Genomic DNA, 23,893 nt, shown 5'->3' on the forward strand with positions numbered 1-23,893 from the left:
CATTACATGCGTTTAAATGAGTCTGTCCTAATTACTAATCAGCCTCTTGTACCATTAGAGATGGAAATTAGAAATACAAAACAGACCCCTGGGCATCATTGACTTAGAATATATTAGAGTTTCCTTCCTTTTTTTTATCAGTGTTGGCATTTCGAAAAACAAAAACTCGCAACTATTCAGACTTTACCGAATATTGTAATAATTTTGAAGGCAGGATTGTCACTTTTTATCACCCAAGCTGAAATATCTGGAAGTGTGTAACACTAAAGAACAATTGTTGATGAGTATAAGAGAATAGTGTGATGTATTTTTTTGTTCAACTGGCTTCTTTTAAAAAAACAAAACTACACTGTTTATTTTGCTATGCCCCAATCAGAATATTGGCTAGACCCTTCAGTGATTCTTTCTTCAGTGATTCCCGCCCACCTCTCTGGCAGCTTACCGATTTACATTTGAGCATAATGCAGGCATTAGAGGAGGCACAAGGCAGCCCTGATAAGTTACAAAGTGCTCCAGGGGTAAACCTCGTAAGAGAGGGTTTGGAGTTATTTACAGCGTTCAAATCCTTCAAAAATTCATGTCTGGGGGATGAGATTGGTTTTGCAGTTGATGCTTTGCACACAAAGCAAACACAATACACGTGGAGGGTGTTTAGCTGTAAATGACCAGATGACATTAATTCTAATTGACTGATCTCATCCCATGCTCAGGACCAGTGTGTGTGATACTGCTCAGGACACAAGGGTCCTGTCAAGGCACAATATTGCGTGTACACAAAGCAACAAAACAGAAACACTGAGGTTGGCTTAAGAAACGAGGAACACAGGGGACTAAAAATGATTTTTAAATGCAATTTAATTTTTCAATGAAGCAATACTTAAGTTGTATGGCATTTTCCATTCAAAGATATGTTTTGATTGTGCAGTTCCCATAATAAGAGTGCTCAGAAATCGCAAAGCCATTACAAAGGAGGTTAAAGGCAATGGAATTCCTTCTTATCAGAAATGCTTTCTGTACAGTTGTTCCATTTGAAATGCATTTAATTGCAAATAGAAAAGAAGAGAGAGAAAGCCAACAATGCGAGGGGCTGAAGCATTTTTCTCGTCTGCTTTGAGTGAGCGTATTCAAATCTAAGCGGGCAGACAATGAGGGAGAGGAATCGTGCTCTGAATAGTCTCCCTCTCTCCTTTTCATTCCCAGGCCAATCCACGGCCGTCTTCTCCTCTGCTGTTAGGGGCGGGCTCTCCAGTCGCGGCTCCAACTTCCTCGCCGCTGTAGAACAACAAATCCACCTGATAGCACATGGAACGGCACACACGTTCATCATGTCCCCGTGAGAGGCCTGTGTGGGAGGCTGGAGGCGGGGGTCCTCTGTAAGTATTGCCGATGACAATCTTCATGACCCCAATCACAGAGTCGGTGTTGGGCCACACTGCCATTCACCCGCCTGTTTGACAAGGATGCTTTTAGGATCCTTACTTGAGTCAGGCCTTGCCATGCAGGCCCTCCCTCAAACAGCCACGGCCAAGCCTTGACCCGGGGATCCCTCGCCCCAGTCACTGCGACGAGGGGAGGAGTATCTGGGGATCATGGGGCACAAAGTGCTCGGAGCCTGTGCCTTTGTTGGGGCAGGCTGGGGGGGGGGTGAACAACCCCAGCAGATATGCTGACAGTCTCGTGGGAGCAAGAGAAGAAGTTGAAGCAAAAAAAGTGCACCCTTCAAACTTTCCAGTGCAGTGCTAGGAATTCTATTTCTTCTCAACAAAGATTTATACATATTTATACAAGCCCAAATACTGATAGGAAAAAAAAATCTTGGAATTGCAGAGGTAAACTATATGTAAATGCCATAAAGTAATAGACTTGTAGTGCAAATCACACCATTTTATCTTTAATTTTGCTTTCGTACCCTCCCCACTCCCCCCATCCTCTTTCCTCTGGCTTAAAGGTGCATCAGAGATATGCATTTAAGCATATTCAGAACACGGGGCGTGAAATTAAATGTGTGGCAGAGTGAGAAAAATATACAGACGCTGGAGATGCCTTAAAAATAGTCATTTATGCAGATGGAGAGGAGTGAAATCATTTGCAATGGGATGACCCTCTCTCCAAGCATTTCTCCCCTCACTGTTCTTCCCTAATCTTGCACTGTATCTTCATTTTTCATTGAACTCGCCAGTTTGCTGCTAAGCAGCCTTGTAGATAAGGCAAAGTGCTAAAAGGAGACGACAGAAGGAGCTCAGTGGGCCCGTTTCTATTGCACTTTCACCCAAGGCAATGGGCAGAATTTAACGGATTCCTTCCAACATATGTTTTTGCCAGATAAGTAAACAGTGTGTGTCGGAAATGAAAAAAAAAAAGCATTTGCAATTTAATGACATTACAGCTCCCAGCTTAGCCCGCCGTGCTGCGAGGCGAGGAGCAGAGAAAGGGGAGAGCGGAAGAATGGAACCGGGTGTCATCAATGTTTTTTTTTTCTCTTTTCCCTTGCAAGAAGCAGCACTGAATTCTTCTTATTCTTTTCAAAACCCCTTCCCTTCTCCATCCCTTCCTGCTATTTTGTTCTCTCGCCCGTATTTTCCTCGCCTTTGTCGGAATGAAATTATCTATTATTTTATTCAGAAAAATTGCTCTCCCCTGCCATTCTACCCTCTCCAACATCTGATTCTCTCCGATTTTTCGGAGCTAAAACACATCCACCCTGGCCACTCTCTCTCTCTCTCTCTCATACTCTCTGTCTCACTCTTTCCCTCACCCTCCTCCCTTACCACCCTTTGTCTGGCTTCATCAAAGTGCAATAGATGCTTGGCACAATAAAGAGGAGCAAGTCTCCATGTTGTCAAAACATTCAGACCTAATATGAGGACCGGGAGAAGGTGATGCGTTGGAGAGAGAATCACCTCCGAGTCTATATTTCCGTGGCGGTAAACGATCCATCCATCCCATGTGAAACTCAGTGATTTTTTTCCTCTTTTCTCCCTGGCGGCTCTCAGGCAGCTGCCTTATTATAGAAGGCTAATTGTGCAGGAAAGCAGATTATGAGAGTGGTAGGATGTACTCCTTGACCATGTGCTAATGTGATGACAAGTTTGGGGACCCCCACAGCAAAAGGCGTCGCACGCCAGGGCACTTTTGGCACCCGCTATAATCTGCCCTTGGTATTAACTCAGCAAACCGGCTTGTTTGAGTATGGATCAATCGCTTGCTCATTATTTTTACAAGAAAGCTTTATATTCAAGGCGCTTTCCTGGTGTTGATCTCTCATTAACCATGCTATGTAAATGCACTGGCAATCCCTGTGTAAGGGATACGTCACCCCAGGGCCCGGGCTTGCAGAAGCATGTTAAGGAGAAGAAGGGGCAGGAAATTTGGGTCAGTTGCCTTCGCCAAAAGTGGAATTTCAGGTTTTGCTTAAAGCCCCCTGCTCAGCTTTTCTCTTTTTAATGTGTTTTTGTCTGGTGATGTTATGTTTTAAATGTCAGCCCCGGAGCTGTCCAGCAATTTAGGAGGCACAAAGGGCCCCGTCTCAGTGTCGCTTCCAAGTGTTCGTGTTACCTCTGTTATCGCTGCTGGCTGCAACATTACACACACACTTCATTCACCCGTGGTCTTTTATCACCTCGGAGTGTATTGACTGTACAGGTAAAAGGTTAGACAGGGTCAACACGGGGTGATAATATTACAGGACAAATAGAAACGCCCAATTGGTCGCGTTGGGTGGCGATGTTGCGTTATTAGCCGGCTGCCGCTGAACCAGCGCATTTACCCGAGCAGAAAGGACCTGACATGTGACACTGGATCTTGAATTTGCATGAATTGAATTAGCTGTCAAGATGCATTGTGCATCAAATTAACTGGGGGACTATTTCAACTTGTTTACTCATTTCATACGCACATATACAAACATCCAACAATCCATGGTGCTCATCACATCTGTTCGCCTGACAAGAGCTCATGAGGCACGTGGTGCGAGAAACAGAGGCTCCTGCCATATTTGGCTTCACTGTGCACGGGCACGGTGAATGACGCAACAGGAAAGTGAGCCTGACAGCACCAGGCACCGCTTGGCATTTCTTTTGCGCCCTATATACATAAATCTCCTATTATTGCTCTGTGTGAGCTATGTATATTTTTACACCTGTCTGAGCTAATATCAAAGTGTAGAGGTTTGCTTTTAGATATTCAAGTTCATTTGTGTCTCCTGTAAGAGTTTGTATGGGTGCCATCTCTTTGAGGAGGGGAGGGGGGGGGGGACAAAAACATGGTGCTATTCCCAGGTTTCATTCCATTTTGAAAAGGACTGTCAAAGGGCACTGTTCCACTTGACCCATTTTAGTTCTCATACAAACAACTCCAGTGTGCTTGAATTAACATATTTAAAGTTCCAGACTTTTCCACGGATGTGTCATACGTAGCAGCAGTAGACGGTTCAATGCAATGTGCTTCAATCCTTTAGCTGTACCACACTTTTAATTGCTATTTGTAACCTAGACAGATATTTGATTTGGCCAAGAAGAGCCCTGAATAAAGCCGCGTGTCTTACATGTGGAATAATTAAGAAGAAAAAACATGCAGAGATGAGAAATGTCTCAGTGAGAGTGAGAGGAAGAAAGAGACAGAGATGTCTCTGTGTCTGCAGGTACTTCAGCAGCTCCTAGCCTTGTAACATTTTTGTTTGCAGCACAGTGAGAGTGAAGGCCAGACTTATGATTGCTTTCCCTGTCTCACATCTCTTTTTTATAGATCCCCTTTCTTCCTACACAGAAGCAAACAAAGTGGGAATAAATGCACTGTTCAAAAGCCATTACCTTCAGTGTAACCCCCATTTGTGGCAACAAAGAACATGGAAAATTCCCGCAACACAATATGACTATAGGCAAAGCGTGGTGGTGTGGCTAAAGAGTAAGGCACGTCTGAAGGACCCCCGCGTGTGATATCTCCTGGGACCATTCATAATAGATTTGTTCTGAGGACCTTCGCATTGCTTCCCAATTAAGGTATGAAGTCATGCTCCCTCATCAGTATAACTAATGGCACGTTTCATGAACCAGCCATGTTTGGAGATTAAAGACGTGTTTCGCAAGTGTTTGGATTTTCTGCTGAATATGATAAGGCGGTCATATGAATTATTGGTTTGCTGTCATCGAGGTACATGCGTTTGGGTTCTTGATATTATTATTATTAAGGCATCTATATGGTTGTTCCAGTGCATTACACCGTGGCTACAAAACTGCGTGGGGGGGAATCTGACAGCGACAGACACAAGATCAGTGTCAGCTCTATTAAAAAAGCACTACACACCTGACTTAAACAACTTACCAACATGACTGATATGAAGAGATCCCCATACGGAGTCTCTTCAACAGAAAAGTAGCGGCAGCAGAACGGCAAGCCGTCCACGGCTGATAGAGACAAAATCCAAGATTCCATCCACTGAATGCATTCTTCAGGACTCCAACGTTTCAGAACACAAAGATTAGTTCTGGAGTGACATATCATTTGGCAATGATCTATTTTGCCACTGTTAATTACAACAAGTCTGCGAGAATTTGACTGCTAAACCTCGATATCACAATGCAGGGTGTGAATCCCAAATCAAGCTTTGCACACCATAATCCTGTTAAAATGTAATAAATAATCCCTGTGAATTAATGTTGGCAATATTTCATTTTAATAAGTTCTTGTAAAAATCGAGAAAGTGGAGGGGTGGGGTGGGGGGGTGGCTGATGGCATTACAGCTCACTCACTTCAAGTGTGGTTGTGAGTGTGCATGAGGAAATCATTCCTTCTCATTAAAGGTGCAATCTTCGAGCCCTCCAGATCTTTGTTGTAATAACTGGGGAAAATAATCTCTTTTATTGATAGGCACATGTAGCAGAGAGTATGCCAACTGACAGGTACTTATCTTTTGCCTGTGTCCTGTGTTATAGAAAGATATAATTCTTTGTGACTTCTCCCCGGGGCATCAGCTCTTCAACTTCATTATTTCTACTTATGATAGATATATATATTATTTTTTTCCCTTGAAAAACCTGAGAATTAATACGAGAGCCAGCAATCTCTGCCAGCGGTCATTTGGAAATGGAACAAAAAATGTCATGTCAGTTTAAAGAACATATTTTAAGGCTGCTCACTGGCATTATTATAATTTATTGATGGATTCATAGAGTAATCCTATGCCTCATGTTTCAGGTTATTAACTTAATGATTTGCAGAGACTACCTCGCAGCTATAGGGTATTTTTTGAGAGAATCTAAAACATTGCCAAACATTTGATTGTGTCGCCGCACACAACATCTGCACGTGGAAGTTTCTGTATTTATGCTTGTATATAATAGTTTCATATTGTATATTTTCAAACCGGCCTTTGTGAGGTCTCAACCTCTCTTGTAAAATAAAAATCCATCTGAATAATACTGAATATGAATGTGAATTTAATAGTGCAGTGAGTTCCTTTAGACAGCAGTGGGAGCTTTAGAGTTAGACAGCCTCTCTCGTTGCACATTTCCCTCTGCTTTAAATTGACTACAACAAACATCGTCAGGTTGGTCTTTACAACAAATCTCATCACTTCTTCCATTTAAGTGTTTTTTAAAAGTAAAAAATCGACCCCAGAAATGCTCAAAATCTGGGAGGTCATGGATATCTGCTTTTTGAGATGTTTTTTTTTTCTTCTTTTCACTTAGACTTCCACGGTCTGATGAGTAAACGTATCTCTTGTTTCGTTGACATTGGCTTTACTTCCTCGTTGTTTGCAGACCCATAAATCCCAATGCCCTGTGTGCAAAAATAACACTGAAGAAATGCTAAAAATCAATTTATTTTTTTCCCTTCAAATATTTCCCTTTCCTCTGACCTTGTGCATGTGGACAAGGGCTGAAGTAGTAACCGTTCCCTCAAGCCGGAATTAGGGAAGGTGACGGAACATGGAAATGGACATAAAACATTATTATTACACCCAAAGGAAATGTTCTGCATTTTCTATATTCTATGGGCGAAAGAGAAAGAAATCTATATTTAATCTGTTTGCCAAAAAGTGGTTAAAACTTGTGTGTAAAACAAACTCTGAGTACCGATACAAAACCTTACTCATATTATTTTCTGTGATGATTTTTGTAAGGTGTCAACAGCAATTCTCTAAAATTGTGACTAATCATAAATAATTATACTGATAAAGTTGTGTTATGTTTGTGTTTTATTATCAGTTAAAGAGGGTTCCAAGACAGAAGGGTGAAATAATCTGTGTGCACACACACACACACACACACACACACACACACACACACACACACACACACACACACACACACACACACACACACACACACACACACGATGTACAGTATTAGTGTACGATTTCATCAGCTTCAGTCATGGTGTCAAAATTAGAGATATTTTTATTCTAATATAAAAAGTGCTTTAACATTTATATTAACATGCAGTTATGGATAATAGCATAATGGAGATTATTGTTGTTCTTAACAATGGACGTGTTAATGCCAGACACTCTGGCAGACACTGAGAGTGCAGTTCACTCGTCTCACCTGCAAAAAAACCTCACGATTACCTCGACTCCCCCCTCAGCTCCTCACCTCCGCCCACCGGCCCCCGACCTAATTCAAGCGTTCCCTCTCTGAACTCCAGCAGGGGCCCATCGACTTATTGCATTATGTACTATTAAACAAACTTGGACTTCTTAAGAGCAGAGTCAGACTTCAGAGGCTGTGTGGCATGTTTATAGGGATGGACTGTACAGTACACAGAGATTTCTCATTTCCTTTGGTGACCTTGGGCACAGTGACATGTACCGTTTTGAGGCTTTGATTTGCCACGTTGGGGTGTTGCGGAAAAGGTGCAATGCAAGATAATTTTGGCTTTTTTTTTTTTTTTTTTACTGCCCTCCTGGGAGCATAGAGAAGTAAGAAATGCAGCAGCTCACACTCTGGAGATTACAGGTAATGTGCCACACAGCCTTCATAAACATTCTTGACCCAACCTGATCACACAGATATTGCTTCAGGAGAGACTTTTCACACTTTGATTTGCCTAAAATGAGATGGAGGAGTCAGTGATCAGACTCTTTGAGGTTCCTCACAGAGAGGGCCAGCGCTGGCTCTACATCTCCCAGCGTTGGACACACAGCACACACGCATGCTATGACAAGCGGGGTGAGCGAGAGGCAGACTCCTGCAAACAAACTGAGCAAAATATCCTCAAAGAGGGGATATTGATGTATAATTCATGTCCCAAGAAAATGAACCTAAAATGATCCATCTCGAGCCATTGAAGCCAGGTGATAATCCACATGCTTGTGGGGCAGCCCTGGGCGAATTAGGGATGAGGAAACCATTGTACGTCCCTCTAAGGTCAACATGGTTGAACCGGTGATACATATGTATGTTAATTTGCCTAATCTCACTTCTACAAATGTCTTACAGGCACATAAAGGGTTTAACACTAAGACATAATGATATCAGGGCATCAGGCGGGGGGAGCTTACGAAAACATGAGGCAACCTTGGCTTTAAATTGTATACGTATGGAAACCTTTGTGTGGACCGTCAGAATAGCTACAGCGAAATAGCAAGGCAAACATTGTTATTATTAAATCAATTTCTTAAATATGAATGACTGAATTCCTCCTGAAGTTTTTTACTCATCTCCTATCTATATGTTTTGGTTGAATTAAATGTGTGATTAATGTCAATGAATTTCTGATAGAATTTCTTTTGTTTTCATGTTAACAATGAATAAAGCTTTAATCAAAACTACTTAACTGTTGTTTTTTCAGAACTTTCTGCTCCTCTCTGAATTGAAGATGAATCAATGTGGTCTGCGAGTGAAATGAATAAAAAGAGGCTGCGTTTGCAGGAGGAGAAGACTTTATTTCACTCACTCAATCTACTATTTTCCCGTTCCTAACACTCTCCCTGTGCCAAGAGAGAGCCATGGTAACCGATACAGAACTGCTGCTATAGTAACTTAACTAGTTTGAATAAGTGTTTTAAATTAAATCAGTCTTCTTTTAATCCAAACACTGTCTTTCTTCCCCCGGTGTGTTTACCAAGCGCTCAGATTGTTCAGCATCTATACAGCTTTTTTATTTTTTTATTTAATTTTTTTTTTACATCAGGACCAGATGCTTATCACTTATACAGCTCTTAGTTTCCACAAACAAACTGGTTCTCATTAGAGAAGCTGGGTGGTGTGGGGCTATTTTGATTCGTGGGCTAATGTGTAAATTCATATCTTGAAAGAAAAAAAGTTATGCCTTGATTAAAAGTGGTGACAATTCATATTTGCAGATTGTGACACGAGGCAAAAAGAAAAGAAGAAAGAAAAGCTACTGAGGGAGGAAACCCAAAGACGTGACTTCTGTTCAGGGTATTTAATAGGTCTTGGTCAAACATTGCACAGGAATTTCACCAGAATTTCAAGTCAAATCCCGGGAATGTGATGTTTTTTTTTTAGAGAGCATCTCTCCTGTTGTGTTGAGTATTTTTTGGAATCAAGAGAGAGAAAATATTTGACAAGAAAAAAAGTTTTCTTCCACTTATTTCCATAGTTGCGTCTCCACCTTTTCCCACTCAGCTCCCATCTTAGAAAAAAACATAGGCTATCTATTCAAAAGGCATTTAGTCCATTTCTTTCTTGGCCGGTAAACCCATTCATCAATTGTTCTGGCTTGTAGATTGCATTCTAATGCTAATCTGGCGTGTTAAATATCTTTTTGTTCCCCTTTCACCGTTTTGTCATTCAGTTTATCCAGTTTTGGCCACCCATTTTATTTATTTATGCGCCTGCCTCCATTCATGCGCTCATGTATTTTTTATTATGTTGTTTCACTGTCATGCAGTGTCAACTCACTCCATTCAGTGTGGGCTACTTGAAGGGCTCGCAGGGACAAAGCGTGTACACATTGCAGTGCTATTCACTCCGGCCAGCTGGATCGGCTGAGAAAAAAAGGGGGGGGGGGGGGGGGGGGGAAACCTGGTGAAAAGAAATCCTCCACAATGGACACAGAAGAAGTGCACAATGCTAACAGTTTTCCAAATACCACTGATTGCTTTCATCACAATGAGGGAAAGCAGCCGCTTTTGCTGAGCTCCACTTCAACAAACAACACTCTCACAAAACCTCCCAACCCACGTTTTGTTCCCAGACAAAACCTCCTCGACCGTCTAAACGCTCCCAGAGTTGGAAAAAAACTTCTTTCACCCTTTTCTTCTCCCTCAAGGAAAAGAAAAGGGGGAAATGATTTAAAAAAATAAAAATAAAAAAAAAACAAAAACGCCAAAAGAAAGAGAAAGAAATGGCCAGTGAACTCATAATGCAGGTTCTTTTAGAGAGACTTTTGCCCTTTTAATGTTATTATTTTACATTTATCATGATCGAATTATTTTCATTTTTTCATTTTTCGGCCTCAAAAATACAACATGTGATAGTTTGAATAATGACCGATCAAATACAATAAAATAAATGCAAAGACCTATAGCCTCTTCAAGTCAAAGACAACCAGTACATTATTCACTTAAATTGCCTCCATTTCCCTTATTTTGAATATTTGAAAAATGAAGTGTAAATGCCACCAAGTTCCAGGCTGTGAATGAAAAAAAAAAAGAAAAAACAGAAAAATCCACAAGGTCACTTTGCGCGTTATTTTCGGGGGCCAAGGAGGAAGTTCCGTGGAGAGAAGTGGTCGGGGGTGTCACAATGGAGAACATGGCGCTGAAAGGGTTTAATTAACCGTGACGGAGATAATTATCCCTGGACTGTCCCAAATTAGTTTTGCATAATCGCTCTGATCCTTATGAATCAATCTCCCGGTGTAATCTAGGAGGGGCAGTTTGCTTAAATAACGCGCAATGCACGTCAGGAGGAGATCTAATGGGGGGGGGGGGGGGGGGGGGGGCGTTTGCACCCCCCAAAAAAATACGCATGGAGCCATGTACACACACACACACACACACACACACACACACACACACACACACACACCTGTGCAGGGGCGTGCTCTCCTCGGGCACATATGACTTTGTTTCAAACGTCAGTTGAGTTAATCATCAATTGTCAGCACACACTCGCAGCTCAGGTTGGTGAAAAGACTCAAAGACGAGCTTGTTCTCTCTCTCCCTGGGAAAAGGAAGCTCAAGAGTTTTATCTTCCTCCCTGCTCACGATTAAAATTGTGATAAATAAGGTTTTTTTGGCTCTTGATTACAATGGGCTGATTTAGATCCCCCCCCCCTTAATTCGTGCCATTCAGAGCAGGAGGACAAAAGCGGCCTTTGGAGGATACCTTACACTTCACCTGGACTGGGGAGCAGAGGAAGAAGAAGAAGAAGGAAAGAGATAACAATCTTGTTCATCTCACCAAGAACTATACAGCCGCGATTCCCTTTCCGTTCAATCCGAAGACGCTTTATTGTAGTCCCCTTGCTCAACAGGTGGACAGCAGGTTGAAGTACACAACGGAGGTTAAAAGAAAAACACAAAAACATACAAATTCCTTAAGAGTCAGTTAGAAACGTTTTTTTTTTTCTTCTTCTGCTGCTGCACATGATACGAGGAGTGTGAGGGGGGGGGGGGGGCAAGAAAAATGATAAAATTGAATAAACTCCATTTGCATTTTAAAAACTGTGTGTACTTTTTCTTACCGCCGAGCAAAACCCAGAGAGTTGCAATGCACTGGAATTTAATACCACCTTCATAATAAATTACATCCGTTTCATGTGCAAATATTACAGAACTGCTTTTTGTCCTTTTTCAAATTAAAAAAAAAAAAAAAAACGTCTGGGTCACCATAGATTCCACTAAAAACAATAAATATTACAGACATCTATAAAACGGTTTGGAAAAACTCAAAATATACCGCGGATTTCTAGTGAAATACGCAGGTTTTCCTGGCCCCTAGCTCAAACACTAAGCCTATAACGGCAAATAAACTAGAGTCATTTTTATCTGTACACATTTACAGTCACTCAAGAGGCGCATGGGGGGGTGGTGGTGGGGGGGGGGGGGGGTGTTGTTGTGACAATCCTCCTTGATCCGTGAATTAGGGCCCGGCAACATGTTATCTGAGAGGAAACGCTTTGGTCCCGTGGTTCATATTGTCATTGCATTGGCTGCCCTCGTTCCAACAGGTCAGTCAAGCAGGTGCAACTTGCAAAAAAAAAAAAATAAGGTAGAAATCGAACAGGGGTACCTTTTCAAAATGAGTTCGCACAAACTGTCCTGATTCCCTTTTCCCTCTGTGCCATCCCTCAGTCCTCGAGAGAGGGGACGGCCCCGGGTCCTAACAGATTAGAGGGGTTCTCTAAATAAGCATGACCTTGTAGATAAAGGCATTAATCAATGTACATACACATGTGATATCGGAGACGACGAGCACTTCATCACATGTACAAGTTTGTGCATGCATAATAAAACTCTTGCATGGATAGTTGTTTTTTTTTCTTCCTTTTTCTTCTTGTTTTTGTTTTCACGTTTCATTTTCTTAAAAGTCCAATGTGGAGGGGGGGGGGGGGGGGGGGGGGGGGGGGGGTGTGGGTGGATGGGGGGTCTATCATAATGCCGCAGCATATGCAGGGTACGGTTCAAGTTGAGGTTTCCCCATCCCGGGGAGCAGGATGTAGGCTAAGGGCGGCTGGAGTCCCGCAGAGGGCCAGGCCGAACAGTTACACGGGATCATGTAGCCCGGGTTTCCAGGGGACGGGTGCGAGTGAGTGTGCGCGTGCGTCCCGCCGCCGACGCCGCCGGTGCCGGTGAACGCCGTGGCCCCCGGGTAGCCCAGCGGGGACGCGTACGGAAAGGAGGGCGGCGAGAGCTCGGTCATCTTGGACCCCAGGTCGAAAAAGGAGTAGGGGTTCGCGGACATGGACGGGTTGAAGAACACCCTCGCCGCCGCGGCCGCCGCCGCCGCCGCCGCCTTGTCCGGGTGGCCCATGATGGAGTCGGACAGCGCTCCGGCGGAGAGGCCGCTCACCTTGAGCGCGTCGTGCTCCCCGAGGTTGTAGGGCACGGGGAAGGAGAACTTGTCCTTCTTCATCAGAGTCTTGGGCTTCCGCCGCGGTCTGTACTTGTAGTCTGGGTGCTCCTTCATGTGCATGGCGCGCAGTCGCTTGGCTTCGTCGATGAACGGCCTCTTCTCGGACTCCGTGAGAAGTTTCCACTCGGCTCCCAGCCGCTTGCTGATCTCGGAGTTGTGCATCTTCGGGTTCTCCTGAGCCATTTTCCTGCGCTGGGCTCTGGACCAGACCATGAAAGCGTTCATTGGGCGTTTTACGTGATCCATCGGTTTTGACATGTCGGGCACAGATGCGCTCTGGAAGTGTAGGGAGGAGAAGGGGGAAAAAAATTCAAATTAAAACGAGCCAAAGAATAAACAACTTAGCACAAACAAATCACACACAACGCTATGATTGGAAAAAAGTTCGAATTCTAATTCAAATTCACTCGACGACAACTATACATACGCGCAGCCCGTGTTTCGACCACTTACTTTAGGAGTTCAATTCTTCATCCCCACCGTTGACTGTCTTCTGGAGAAAAGAAACAGGTACGAGTGGCCGCGTCCTTGTGAGCGCTCGACTTATGTGTCCTGCTCCATGGTGGCGTCCATCAGTGTGAAGCCGACGCCTGCAGCCAAGCGAGAGGGAGGGAGAACACCGCGTCGTCGCGTCGCCCGGGACCGTCGACCACTTCTCCGCGGCAGCGTTCACGCAAGTGGATGAGACCTCCCGCTCGCCCCATGTGAAATACGCGACTGTGTGGAGGGTAGTGAAAGTGCCATTGGCGCATGCGCAGCAGCAGCGCCGGCCGCGCGTTGAGCGATTTTTTTTTTCTTTTTTTTTTCTTTTTTTTAAAATCCCACCCTGAGTTTGAGAAGAAAACGCATCTCGTTATTTATTATTGTGTCTTTATTAAGGAGAGAGAGAGTGGTTTGACTCAGAGCGGTGACCTCGCCTGTTGCCTGAGCTCGTGTTGTCAATTGTATTTATTCTAATGAGCAAAATGAAAAAAAAAGAAAAAAGAAAAACAATCAGAAGTCATTTATATTTCAATTGGAGTCATCAACTTCTTCACGCGTGGTGATGGGGTGCACCTGAACGTACCTGACACTGACACACTGACAGATCTGGTGCGTGGCGCTCAGGACGAGTCTGGACAGACGTTGAATCTAAAGGGATCGAGCTCCCCTTTCTTTCTTTTTTAATTTCTTCTTCTTCTTTAAAAAAAAACTAAAAGTCACTAGACGCCTAATCGCCCCTTCCTCCCTGTTTCATTTGTTTCATTGACAATCTATGGCCAACTCGAATCAGCTGCTGTCACTGTGCACTCCCTCACCTCGGGTCTGTGCCCCTTCCCTTCCCCATGGGTGGCACTGCCATTGAAACGTGGTGCGAGTGTGTGTGTGTGTGTGTGTGTGTGTACGAGAGAGAGGGGGGGGGCGACAAGAAAAAGTAAAGAATGTCTTCTTTAATTTCCAGATATTGTGGCATTTTGGCGTAAATACTAAAATGCTGAGGAGGTCTGAAGTGTTTCTAATCGCGCTCGGTGAAATTAATTACTTTCCTGAAATCCCCCCTTTTCACTTTCACATCAAAGGACTTTCCCAAGGGCAGCGAGTCGACAACTGGAATTAGGTTGTCGAATATTCAACTAAGCAATTACAGTTATCTGCAGGACTTGTTGAGTAAATTGTAGGTTTAAGTGGTTTGTTCTCGCACCTTCCCCGTTGTACATAATTATATACAGTGTGCGCGCACAAAAAAAGGAAATGGAGAAGGGGCTGCATCGAACAATATTATAAATGACGAATTAGGCTGTAGGTCTACATAAAAGGATGTCAAATTCAATTCATATATTATTGTTATTTTTTCAACGGCTCAGCCTGATTAAGGACAGTTTACACAATATGTTGTCGTTATTATTATTACTATTATAATTGTTATTATTATTCATGATAATAACAATAATTGTAATGCTTATAATGACAATAATATTAATAATAAGAATAATATATTGAATATTATTAGTCTGAATAATCGGACGAATGTGTCGACAGGGTGGAAGTGAAGTGATGAATGTGACACTTATCCCCGAAGTGATGCGCAATTTACGCGCAATTTACGCATCACTTTGGCTCCTTCATTTCTGCTCCACGTTGCTTTAAATGTTTCGGTAGCGAGAATTCGGGGTGGTTGTTATTTAATTGCAACGGAGATTAAAAAGAAGAAGAAGAAGAAGAAACAAGCTCACTGAGGGACCGGCTCTTTTGTCTCAAGCAGGAAACCTGACAAGGTGAGAATGACGCCTCTCCAAAAGGACCAGATGAGAGACAGACCTGCTGCCTCGAAACTCCGTCGCAGCATCTCTCAACACCGTGCGCCCCTTTTGTCGGCGTGTCACTCTCCTCGATAACATTCCTGCAATGAAGCGCTCCACTCACTCCGCAGGAGCATCTGCCTCTCGTGACACCAGCGGGCAAAAAATATATATATATATATTGTTATGAATTATATGAATAAGTTAAAAGTTCTTATCGGGGGTTGACTGCCATAGGTACGTGCTCACATGTATGATTTTAACTGGCCTCTTTTGGTCATTTTTCACGGCTCCCAATGTCATTTCAGGATTTTGTTAAATGATTTCTGAGAAAACACCTCTCCTCACTGTGCTGCTGCCAAATAACAACCTCTGTGTGTTTGTTTTTTTATAAACACGTGTTGGAGGTTATTAGATGATGCCTGGGCCTAGTTGAGGCTGCATTAACAGCAGGTGCAGCCATCCATTATGTTTCCTACTCATAAAAATGTCAAGATTCGTTGTATCTATTAAAAAAACAATTTATTAATTTGCAGGATGAGAAAACATTAATTTATTCAATTTAGTAATTCAATTGAGATTAGATTTAAGAAAAAATAATAATAATAACACCTCCTGTCTGTGGTGGTTTTTTTTTTTTTCTTTCTTCATCTTTTACTTGTGCCTGGGTCTTGGAAATAACACTTAAATAATTCAAGATGAGTTAGTGAGAGTGGGAGAATTACCTGCCGATAAAGCCCGAGTCCAGCCTCTGAGACGGAGCCAGCACTCCCACCTCACAGCACACTGATGATAAGACTGAATAGAAAAATATCATGCAAATAGAAGGCAGACAGCAGCAACAACAAGCCCATGGGGACATTTTCCAACCCGGGGAGAGAGATCGCACACAGTTCACTCCAAAGTGCCAAAGCCATCACTCTGAAATAGGAGCCCCTGGAGGTGCAAGACTCCTGGTGATAGCACCGAGCAGTTTATTTTGCCCAACACTCGACTTAACTCTGGGATAAAGCAAAACAAATTATAGAGAGGGTTGATGAGGATCCCGGGATGATCCCAGTTTGCATAAAAAGACCTCATCTGTACAGAATATTGCGGGGATGTGCACTCTAACCCCTTTCATTCCAAGGTGTTTGCTGTTATTCTCCCATGGAGGAGGAGGAGGAGGGAGGAGAATCAAGTCTTGGAATAAATTGATTTCAAGGGAACACAAGTTGACCTCTTGCTATCAGATGGCTTTTTCTAGTGAGCATGGGTAAACAACAATATCCCCCTGTTTGCCACTTCAAACCCCACAGAGTGGAGAGTATTTACTGCCACGTTGAAAGTTTGCTCATTATTGGAGGATGGACCGGAGAAAAGGGAGAGGGAGGGGTGGCTGATTGTGTACCTGATGTGGTTTCCTTTCAGCTCGTCTAATCACAGCTCTGCCTGGTTCTTCCCCTCTCCTCTCCGGGCTCAGCTGCTCTCACGCAGGCCGAGGCCGAGGCAGACGCAGTAGTAGATGCGCCTCCACAGAAAGAAAAAAAAGGTACTCCTCTCATTTTCCCGTCTAGTGATTTCCATCGACACTCGTGACAAGTGCTCCACTTTTTACACACGATTTTCTGATTAAGGATTTATTCTGCAGATAAACAGCACAAATGGGGACCAAAAATACTCCATTAATTTAGCATGAAAAACAAATTTAAACGCGTGACTGATGTTAAAACACTGGGGATGTAAGTGGCTATAGATGTGACATAGTTGCAAACATAATTGCCGATACATTTTCAGTCAACTCTTTTCATCACTTTGCCTATTTTTTTTTATAAATCGTTGGCAGAAATAAATTCCAAGACAAAGGTGTTAATTCATCAAAGATGTTTGTGGGGTTTTTTTTACGAGGAAACAAAATCTAAAAATTGCAAATACATTTTCCTGCAAAGCAAACATGGAGCATACACTGAAGGACAAAAGTGTATCGCTGCATGATGTGGGGAGTATTGAAAGTCAATGTGTCACTATCACACACCATTAGCTGCAGAATCTTATCTCAAGTGAGCCTTTGTTGAAGTGCTAATGACAAACAGTTTAGCGTTGTAAGGGATCCAATTGATTACTATTTAAAGATGAGTGCATTTAGATTAGAAGTCATTTTGTCTAATGAGGTTTCTTCAAAGCTCCCACAATATGTAGAAAATATGCTTAAGCGCAGGGCAATGTAATGATCGGATTGGTGAGGAGACAATGCCGACTTCTGCTTCACCTCAAATGAGTCACACACTGGATGTGTCTGAATAAATACATAATTAATGTGAATAAAGTTAATATATTTTTTTTGTGGTTTAAATATGTGACCTATTTTGAACGTTGTGTTCTCAAAATATATTCAATAAGTGCCAAATTAGTTGTGCAGTTCTTTAATCACTCTAATTATACAGTCTTTATTGCTCCTTAGGGCAGACTTTCACGTCTTTGTGTCAGTGGGAATTATTTTGGTGGAGAACCAAAATATTTACTCAACCACAACCTAAATATTATGCATATCAAGAGGAATTGAGAAATAATCCCCTCATAGAGCACAGTATTAACTTAATCACATTAGTGCAAATACTATTGATAGTGGTCATGATCCCGGGTGAGGGAATCTGTACTTCACAATAAAGCAGCCATACAAGATAGAACACACTGGAGTGTGCATTAAAGACTGGGGACTGTAACAGGCAAATGGCCCTGAGGATTGTATGTGTGCGTGTGTGCGTGTGTGTGTTTGCATGTGTGACTGCTTGAATAATGGTAAAGGGGGACGAGAGAGGAGTGATTGTCAGTCCAATCTTGGAGGACCTGAACTGACAGATACAACAAACTTTGAAAGCACATTATGGAAGGAGAATGGCTACACAGAGGGATGTGGAGTCCGCGAGGTTGATAAGACCTTCGTCTTTAAACCGCCGCTTCTCAAAGTATTATATGTAATCTCACACTGCAGAATATCTCCAGACCCCGAGGGGCAAACAAAATAGCAGCTGCAATCAAACGGCTCCCTGGATCATTAAAAAAAACAAAAAAAAACTACCCTACCCTTTGCGAGAGTCAGATTTTTGAACTCTGACTGCTGCTACCCCCCACGGGCCATGTGTTTAGCTTAAACCTTCCACACATCCTCTGTCGCTGAGTCCTGTGGTTCAAATCCACGGATACTTGTTTACCTCCAGGCACTGAGATGACTTTTCCCGTGATGGACTATTTTGAACCATTTAGCAGGATACATTATCGCTGGCCTTTCTTCCTCATTATATTCCCCTTATCGCCGCAGCATCGCTGCAAAGCCCCAAATAGAGAGTTGTAATTACCCAGACTGCCACCTGATAGCGGCCCTTCTATCAGCTTTATCACTCCGGGTCCTGCTAACTCATCACAGGGACAGAGGGAAGAAAAGGCCAGCTTGTGGCGCAGCCTGCAACAGATAGCTCATCTCAGATACATTTATAGTTGCAGTTGGGATCAGAGAAAACTGATGCACCAAGGCAATTTTTTTTTATCCACCCCTTCCCTTCAACCCCACAAAGACTGCTCTCTCTCAGTCCTCTCCTAGTCTCTCACTCTTTATGTGGAGGCTGAATTGAGGCCGCTCCGCAAACAAAAAGTGATCCAATCTCCTTGAACCCGTGGCAGGGCAGTAACATGCTATTTGGGCTTTCATAATGTGCCATCGTCCTTCAGCCAGAGAAAAAAATAGATAATCCAGAGGGTGAAAACATCAAAGACACTTGCATAAAAGTTGACAGTATAATGCCTCCAGCTTATTAAACACCTTTAACCCTCATTGCAAATTTCTGTAACGCTCTGAATAGGAAAGGAAGAACTGAATCCACGGATTTGTGTTCATCTGGGTTGAATGAGCAGACGGTGAATGTGCGGAAAAGTTGAGATTAAAGGTCAAGATTTTTTTCACATTCAGTCTTTTACATGCACAAGTCTGCAAAAATGACATGTGAAAGTTAAATATGACAAAATCAAAACTGCAAAACAGTTGAAATTATTCACAGGTCTGCTATTAAAGAGAACCACTGTGATTTTGTTTTCTCCACATTTGTCTTATTATTCTTATTTCTCACTTTGACTTTCTTACATGTTCTTTAAAGAATGATCCCATCAGTTATGAGTTTCCAAATATGTAGTTATCTGACAATTCAGTGTGTTTTTATGTGTATGTCACAATCGTTGTCCTGCATTTTTTCCTTTTGCGTATTGTGCGTGCCGCCATGCTCCTAGCTATCACTTGTAACAATGAAAGAGCCTTTGTGTGTCTACTCATCAGTGTGTCAAAGAAACAGCCTTAGCGACTGTGACCTCCATCAAATGGGAAAATTGCGAGGATGCACTGGAACTCTATGGTTCCCATGGCCCGGGCGCATTCTGACAGAGGCACTCTTAACACAGCATGAGAGGAGAAATCAATCTAATGTGAGGAGATTAACTGACCAAGATAATAACCATGTAATTGAGAGAAGAAGAAAAAACGTCCTATACTTTTGAAAAGAGCGAAATAAACAAGAGTTCCTGCAGATGCCTCCATGTGAGGCCCTTTATAGCAGTGTTGTCTTTCACACCTCAGGGACAAAACATGTGGCCATTCCAACAGCTGGAGTCTGAGTTCATCTTGCAGACACTACAGCATAACACGGGCAAAGATTAGTGATATTTGCACAGCATTTTTGTGCCAGTGTGTTCAGGTGTGAATGTGTGTTTCCTCCTACGCACCTTCCTGAATGACATTATGATCAATGGGAGGGCAAGTGTCCTGTCAGCACGTCCTGTTTCGGAGAGAGGAGGGGGGGGGGGGGGGGGGGGGGGGGGGGTTGATGGCGGCTGTCTCAGGTGATCTCATTATTTGATGGACACCGCTGTGGAGAGGCTGCATTCAACACTAGCCTCTCTCTCGTGTTGCTCACTTAATCAGGCCATTACTCATGCAGAGCAGCCGGGGCACTTATAGGGAAAATATTGATCATATTTTGACAGAGTATTCTCACCCTCTCCATAGTCAGCAATGCATTGCTGCCACAACGCTGATCCTAACGGCGCACAACGGCGGCAGCATCATTAGATGCCATTGCAGAGGGGGTTACACTTATCAGCACCGTTCCAAAGCAGGCAGCCGGTGTCTGCGTGTTAAGATTTTTTGCCTAAATAATTCTAACTAATCTGTTTACTTCCAGTGTTTATCTAAAGAGCCTGTGAGGGGAGGGGATAGTAAAGCAAGGAACATGGCTTTTTCAAAATTAAACACTTCAAAGCGCTAATCGCCTGCGTGAAGATTAATGAATTACTATTACCAATGCTCCTCTCAGTTTTTTCCCCTCGTGCAGTTTATCTTTTTTTTTTCTTCTTTTTAATGTTCGGTTCAAATCAATACCTATGCAGAGATACACTCCGAGGAGACAGCTATAACCCGAAAGGCCAGGACGCTGCAAGAGGCAGATCACCATCCCCTCGGGACATTTGCTAAAGATGCTGTGACACGCCTAAAGAGCGAGGCTCCAGCAGGGGCCCCTGAGGGATGTTTGCATTTGGCAGCACAAGCCAAAAGTATCTTCTCTGTCCAAATTAAGCCTTGCCAAGGGTCAAGTGAAATCAATATGTTAATCCATAAATTGTCCCGTGTGATAATTACTGAGTGGAACAGTAATTACAAAAGACATTAATTTACTTCTTAGATTCTGTGCCAGGGGAAGGGTTTCACCCAGCCTTGATTCATCTGGAGGCAAACAATTCACAGAGGAAGCTGCCTTTTCTTTTCCTTTTTTTTCTTTTTTTTTAAAGCAGTGGTCGATTCTTTCAAGGAACAGTAGGTGCACACAAGCTCTCTGTCAAAGCACTTTTGGATATGAAGGGATTGTTTGAAGGTTCCTGTGTAGTCAACTCCGGGGTTCTTGCATTGGTCAGCGGTGACAAAGGTTCAACAAAACATACACTTTTGTTCCCTGTGACAATGTGTCTCGGCCATTAGCATAATAAGAATATTAAAAAAAAATCTGTATGGGCTATTAAGGGATAAAACCCTGATGTCCTCCGCTAAAGACACATGGGGCGCCATACAAACACCACTCTGCTTTAATAGGGCGACAACCTGTATACATTTTGATCTTTTTTCTTCCCAGCCACTTTGAGGCAGGGCACAAACATCGTGCAGGCATTCTTCTCTGAACCCCAGGATGCAGCTGGTCTGCCACTCGCTGTGCACTGTCAAGTGCAAGAAATGAGTCTCTTTTATCAGGACGGAGCAAATCTGGGCTAATGTGTCTGGTAGCGAGTGTCCCAGGGAGCCCCGCTCTCCCATTCTTTGGCCATTCTTTCCACTTTTCTCCTCTCCTGCACTTGGGATAATTGCAGTTTAATTGGGTGACAAGAAATGAAAACTGTGTCCACATTATCTAGGAGTATCTCTTTTTCCTCCAGCCTGCCATCAATTCAAAGGAGCCCATTTATCAGCGCAGGCAAGCTGATGCTTGGTCAGCGGAGGAGACGCTTTGAGCACCAGTTAGCAAAATGAAGAGAGAAAGGGGCTGGGAGCAATGGGAGTGTGTGTGACAGCTGAGAAAAATGCTCTTTGTATCTTATCGCAGCCATACATTCATCTTCAAGATGCAAATCATTTTGGCCCGCTACATCAATAAGAATACAATAATGTTATACTAAAAAAATATTTCTTTCAGAGAAGAAAAAACTATCAGTTCTATAACTAGAATCCGACAATAGTTTTAGCCTAATAATTAGCCTACGTGAGTTTAATTGTCCGGAAACCTTTCACAAAACCCGCAACACGTCACATCATTGCAGCAACCCAGACAGACAGACAGACATTCATTACGTCTTCCAGATTTGTGGCTCGGGTGCGCTTCATAGCCAGCTTCATTCATGTCCTTAGCTTTCTTAACTTCCGCATGGCAGCTAGGCGTAGCTCACCCTTTTTGTTTGTGCTGTACTCAACCTTAAAAGCGTCTTTCAGGGTGCATGAATGCACTTTATTTTCTCTCTGAGAACTTTGCTCTGATCGCCGCAAAAGGGAAGGTTGTTTACAGAAGGAGGAAGAGACAATGAGGGGGAAAATGAAAGCTTTCAGATTCCATTATGGGCATTGAACTCTTCTCTTTTCAGCTTTTTATACTATACCTTTTCTTCACAATAATTCTTTTTTTCTGGCCTTAATATTCTTGCCAGTCGCTCAAGCACAATTCTAAATGGGCTTTGCATCAGGGTTATGATAATACAGTAAATACTACAAAAATGATCGAGAGGCATGCTGACGAAGGATCAAAAAAAAAAAGCATATCAAAAAACGGCTTCATTAGTGCTTTGCTAGCCTCTGCACAGAAGTAGATGAAAGACAAGAGACCTTGCCAGCGCACTACATACATACCTATTTAGTCTCAGGTGCATTGGCTTTGTGTAGCACCTAAGCATGAAAAATAAGTTGTACAATGACCAAGCTGGAGTGCCTTCCACTCTGAATGCAACAGGAGACCTTCTATCAGCACAATACATTTGAAGGTTATTGTTATTGTCTGCTCTTGGAAGTGTGCACGTGTGTGTGTGTGTGTGCGTGTGTGTGTGTGTGTGTGTGTGTATTTGTGCATGTCTGTATGTGTACATAGGCAAGTGTTGAACATAGGGGTCGGACAAAGTAATGTAAACAATTTCGAAAATAAAACTGACTTATACTGTGATAAAAATTTAAAAAATTCAAAGCAACGACTTTGCAGGTGCCAACATCCATTTGAAAATTGCTGGAGGAAACATTGCTACAACGTTATTCATATTAGCATGAATGCCACTCAGCCCATGCATCAGTGGCTTTGTGCTGATTTTCCAGACTCTCCTTTTTTTATATATACACTGTAATATTCAGTGCACTGCTCTATCTGATCAATTCTGCAAACTGCCTTTTGATGTAGTATAACTCATCTTTGTATGATTGTGTATCATTTAGTTTCTTCCAAGCTCCAGTCATTTTTATGTAGGTGTTTGAATTTATTTCTTTAACCCCTACTATAAGCGTGTGTGTGTCTGTCGTGCAATATTCTGCATTTCAATTTGTAATATTGAATGTTACCGCCAGAATTTCTTGCACAATGACCTACACAAATTCATACTTTGATAAATATATTTTCAACTACAGACTTTAAACTGAGCGATAAGATCAAGTATGTCAGATACTCGGGGGGTGGAGGAGGGTGGGGGGGTAGAAAAAAAAGGGGGCTGGTGTTTTGCTGAGTCAGCCAGCCATACATTATCAAACTTGCCCCGACACAAATGGTAATGTCTCTTTGCTTACTCTGTCGTGACCTATTGCGGTAACAGAATGTCACTTCTGTGATTATTTCCATAACATTTTTGATGAGTACCAAATGCGTTGGTTATGACAATGCATAGCAGTAGAGCCGGGCAGGAAAAAATGGCTGCCACATTCATCCAGGCGGTGTTAATCATTTCCACGCAGGGCAGCAGTATAAAATTGCTAAAGGAGAATTGCTTTAGCCTGGTCAGTGCAGGGAGCAGTTTGTCTAATCAGAGTGCAAATAA

The 23,893-nt window shown here is 42.8% G+C and overlaps 1 protein-coding gene across 1 annotated transcript; it reads right to left on the minus strand.

Moving 5' to 3' along the window:
- Window positions 1–11,397: 11,397 nt before the first annotated feature.
- sox21b (SRY-box transcription factor 21b) lies at window positions 11,398–14,363 on the minus strand. Its single transcript, XM_035603827.2, has 2 exons — window positions 13,500–14,363; window positions 11,398–13,322 (listed from the first exon to the last, which is right to left on the minus strand). Exon 2 carries the CDS (start codon window positions 13,302–13,304, stop codon window positions 12,564–12,566), a length of 741 nt encoding a protein of 246 aa, XP_035459720.1. The 5' UTR covers window positions 13,305–13,322; window positions 13,500–14,363; the 3' UTR covers window positions 11,398–12,563.
- Window positions 14,364–23,893: the final 9,530 nt, after the last annotated feature.

This window comes from Scophthalmus maximus, chromosome 14 (genome assembly GCF_022379125.1).
Source record: "Scophthalmus maximus strain ysfricsl-2021 chromosome 14, ASM2237912v1, whole genome shotgun sequence".
Classification (NCBI taxonomy): domain Eukaryota; kingdom Metazoa; phylum Chordata; class Actinopteri; order Pleuronectiformes; family Scophthalmidae; genus Scophthalmus; species Scophthalmus maximus.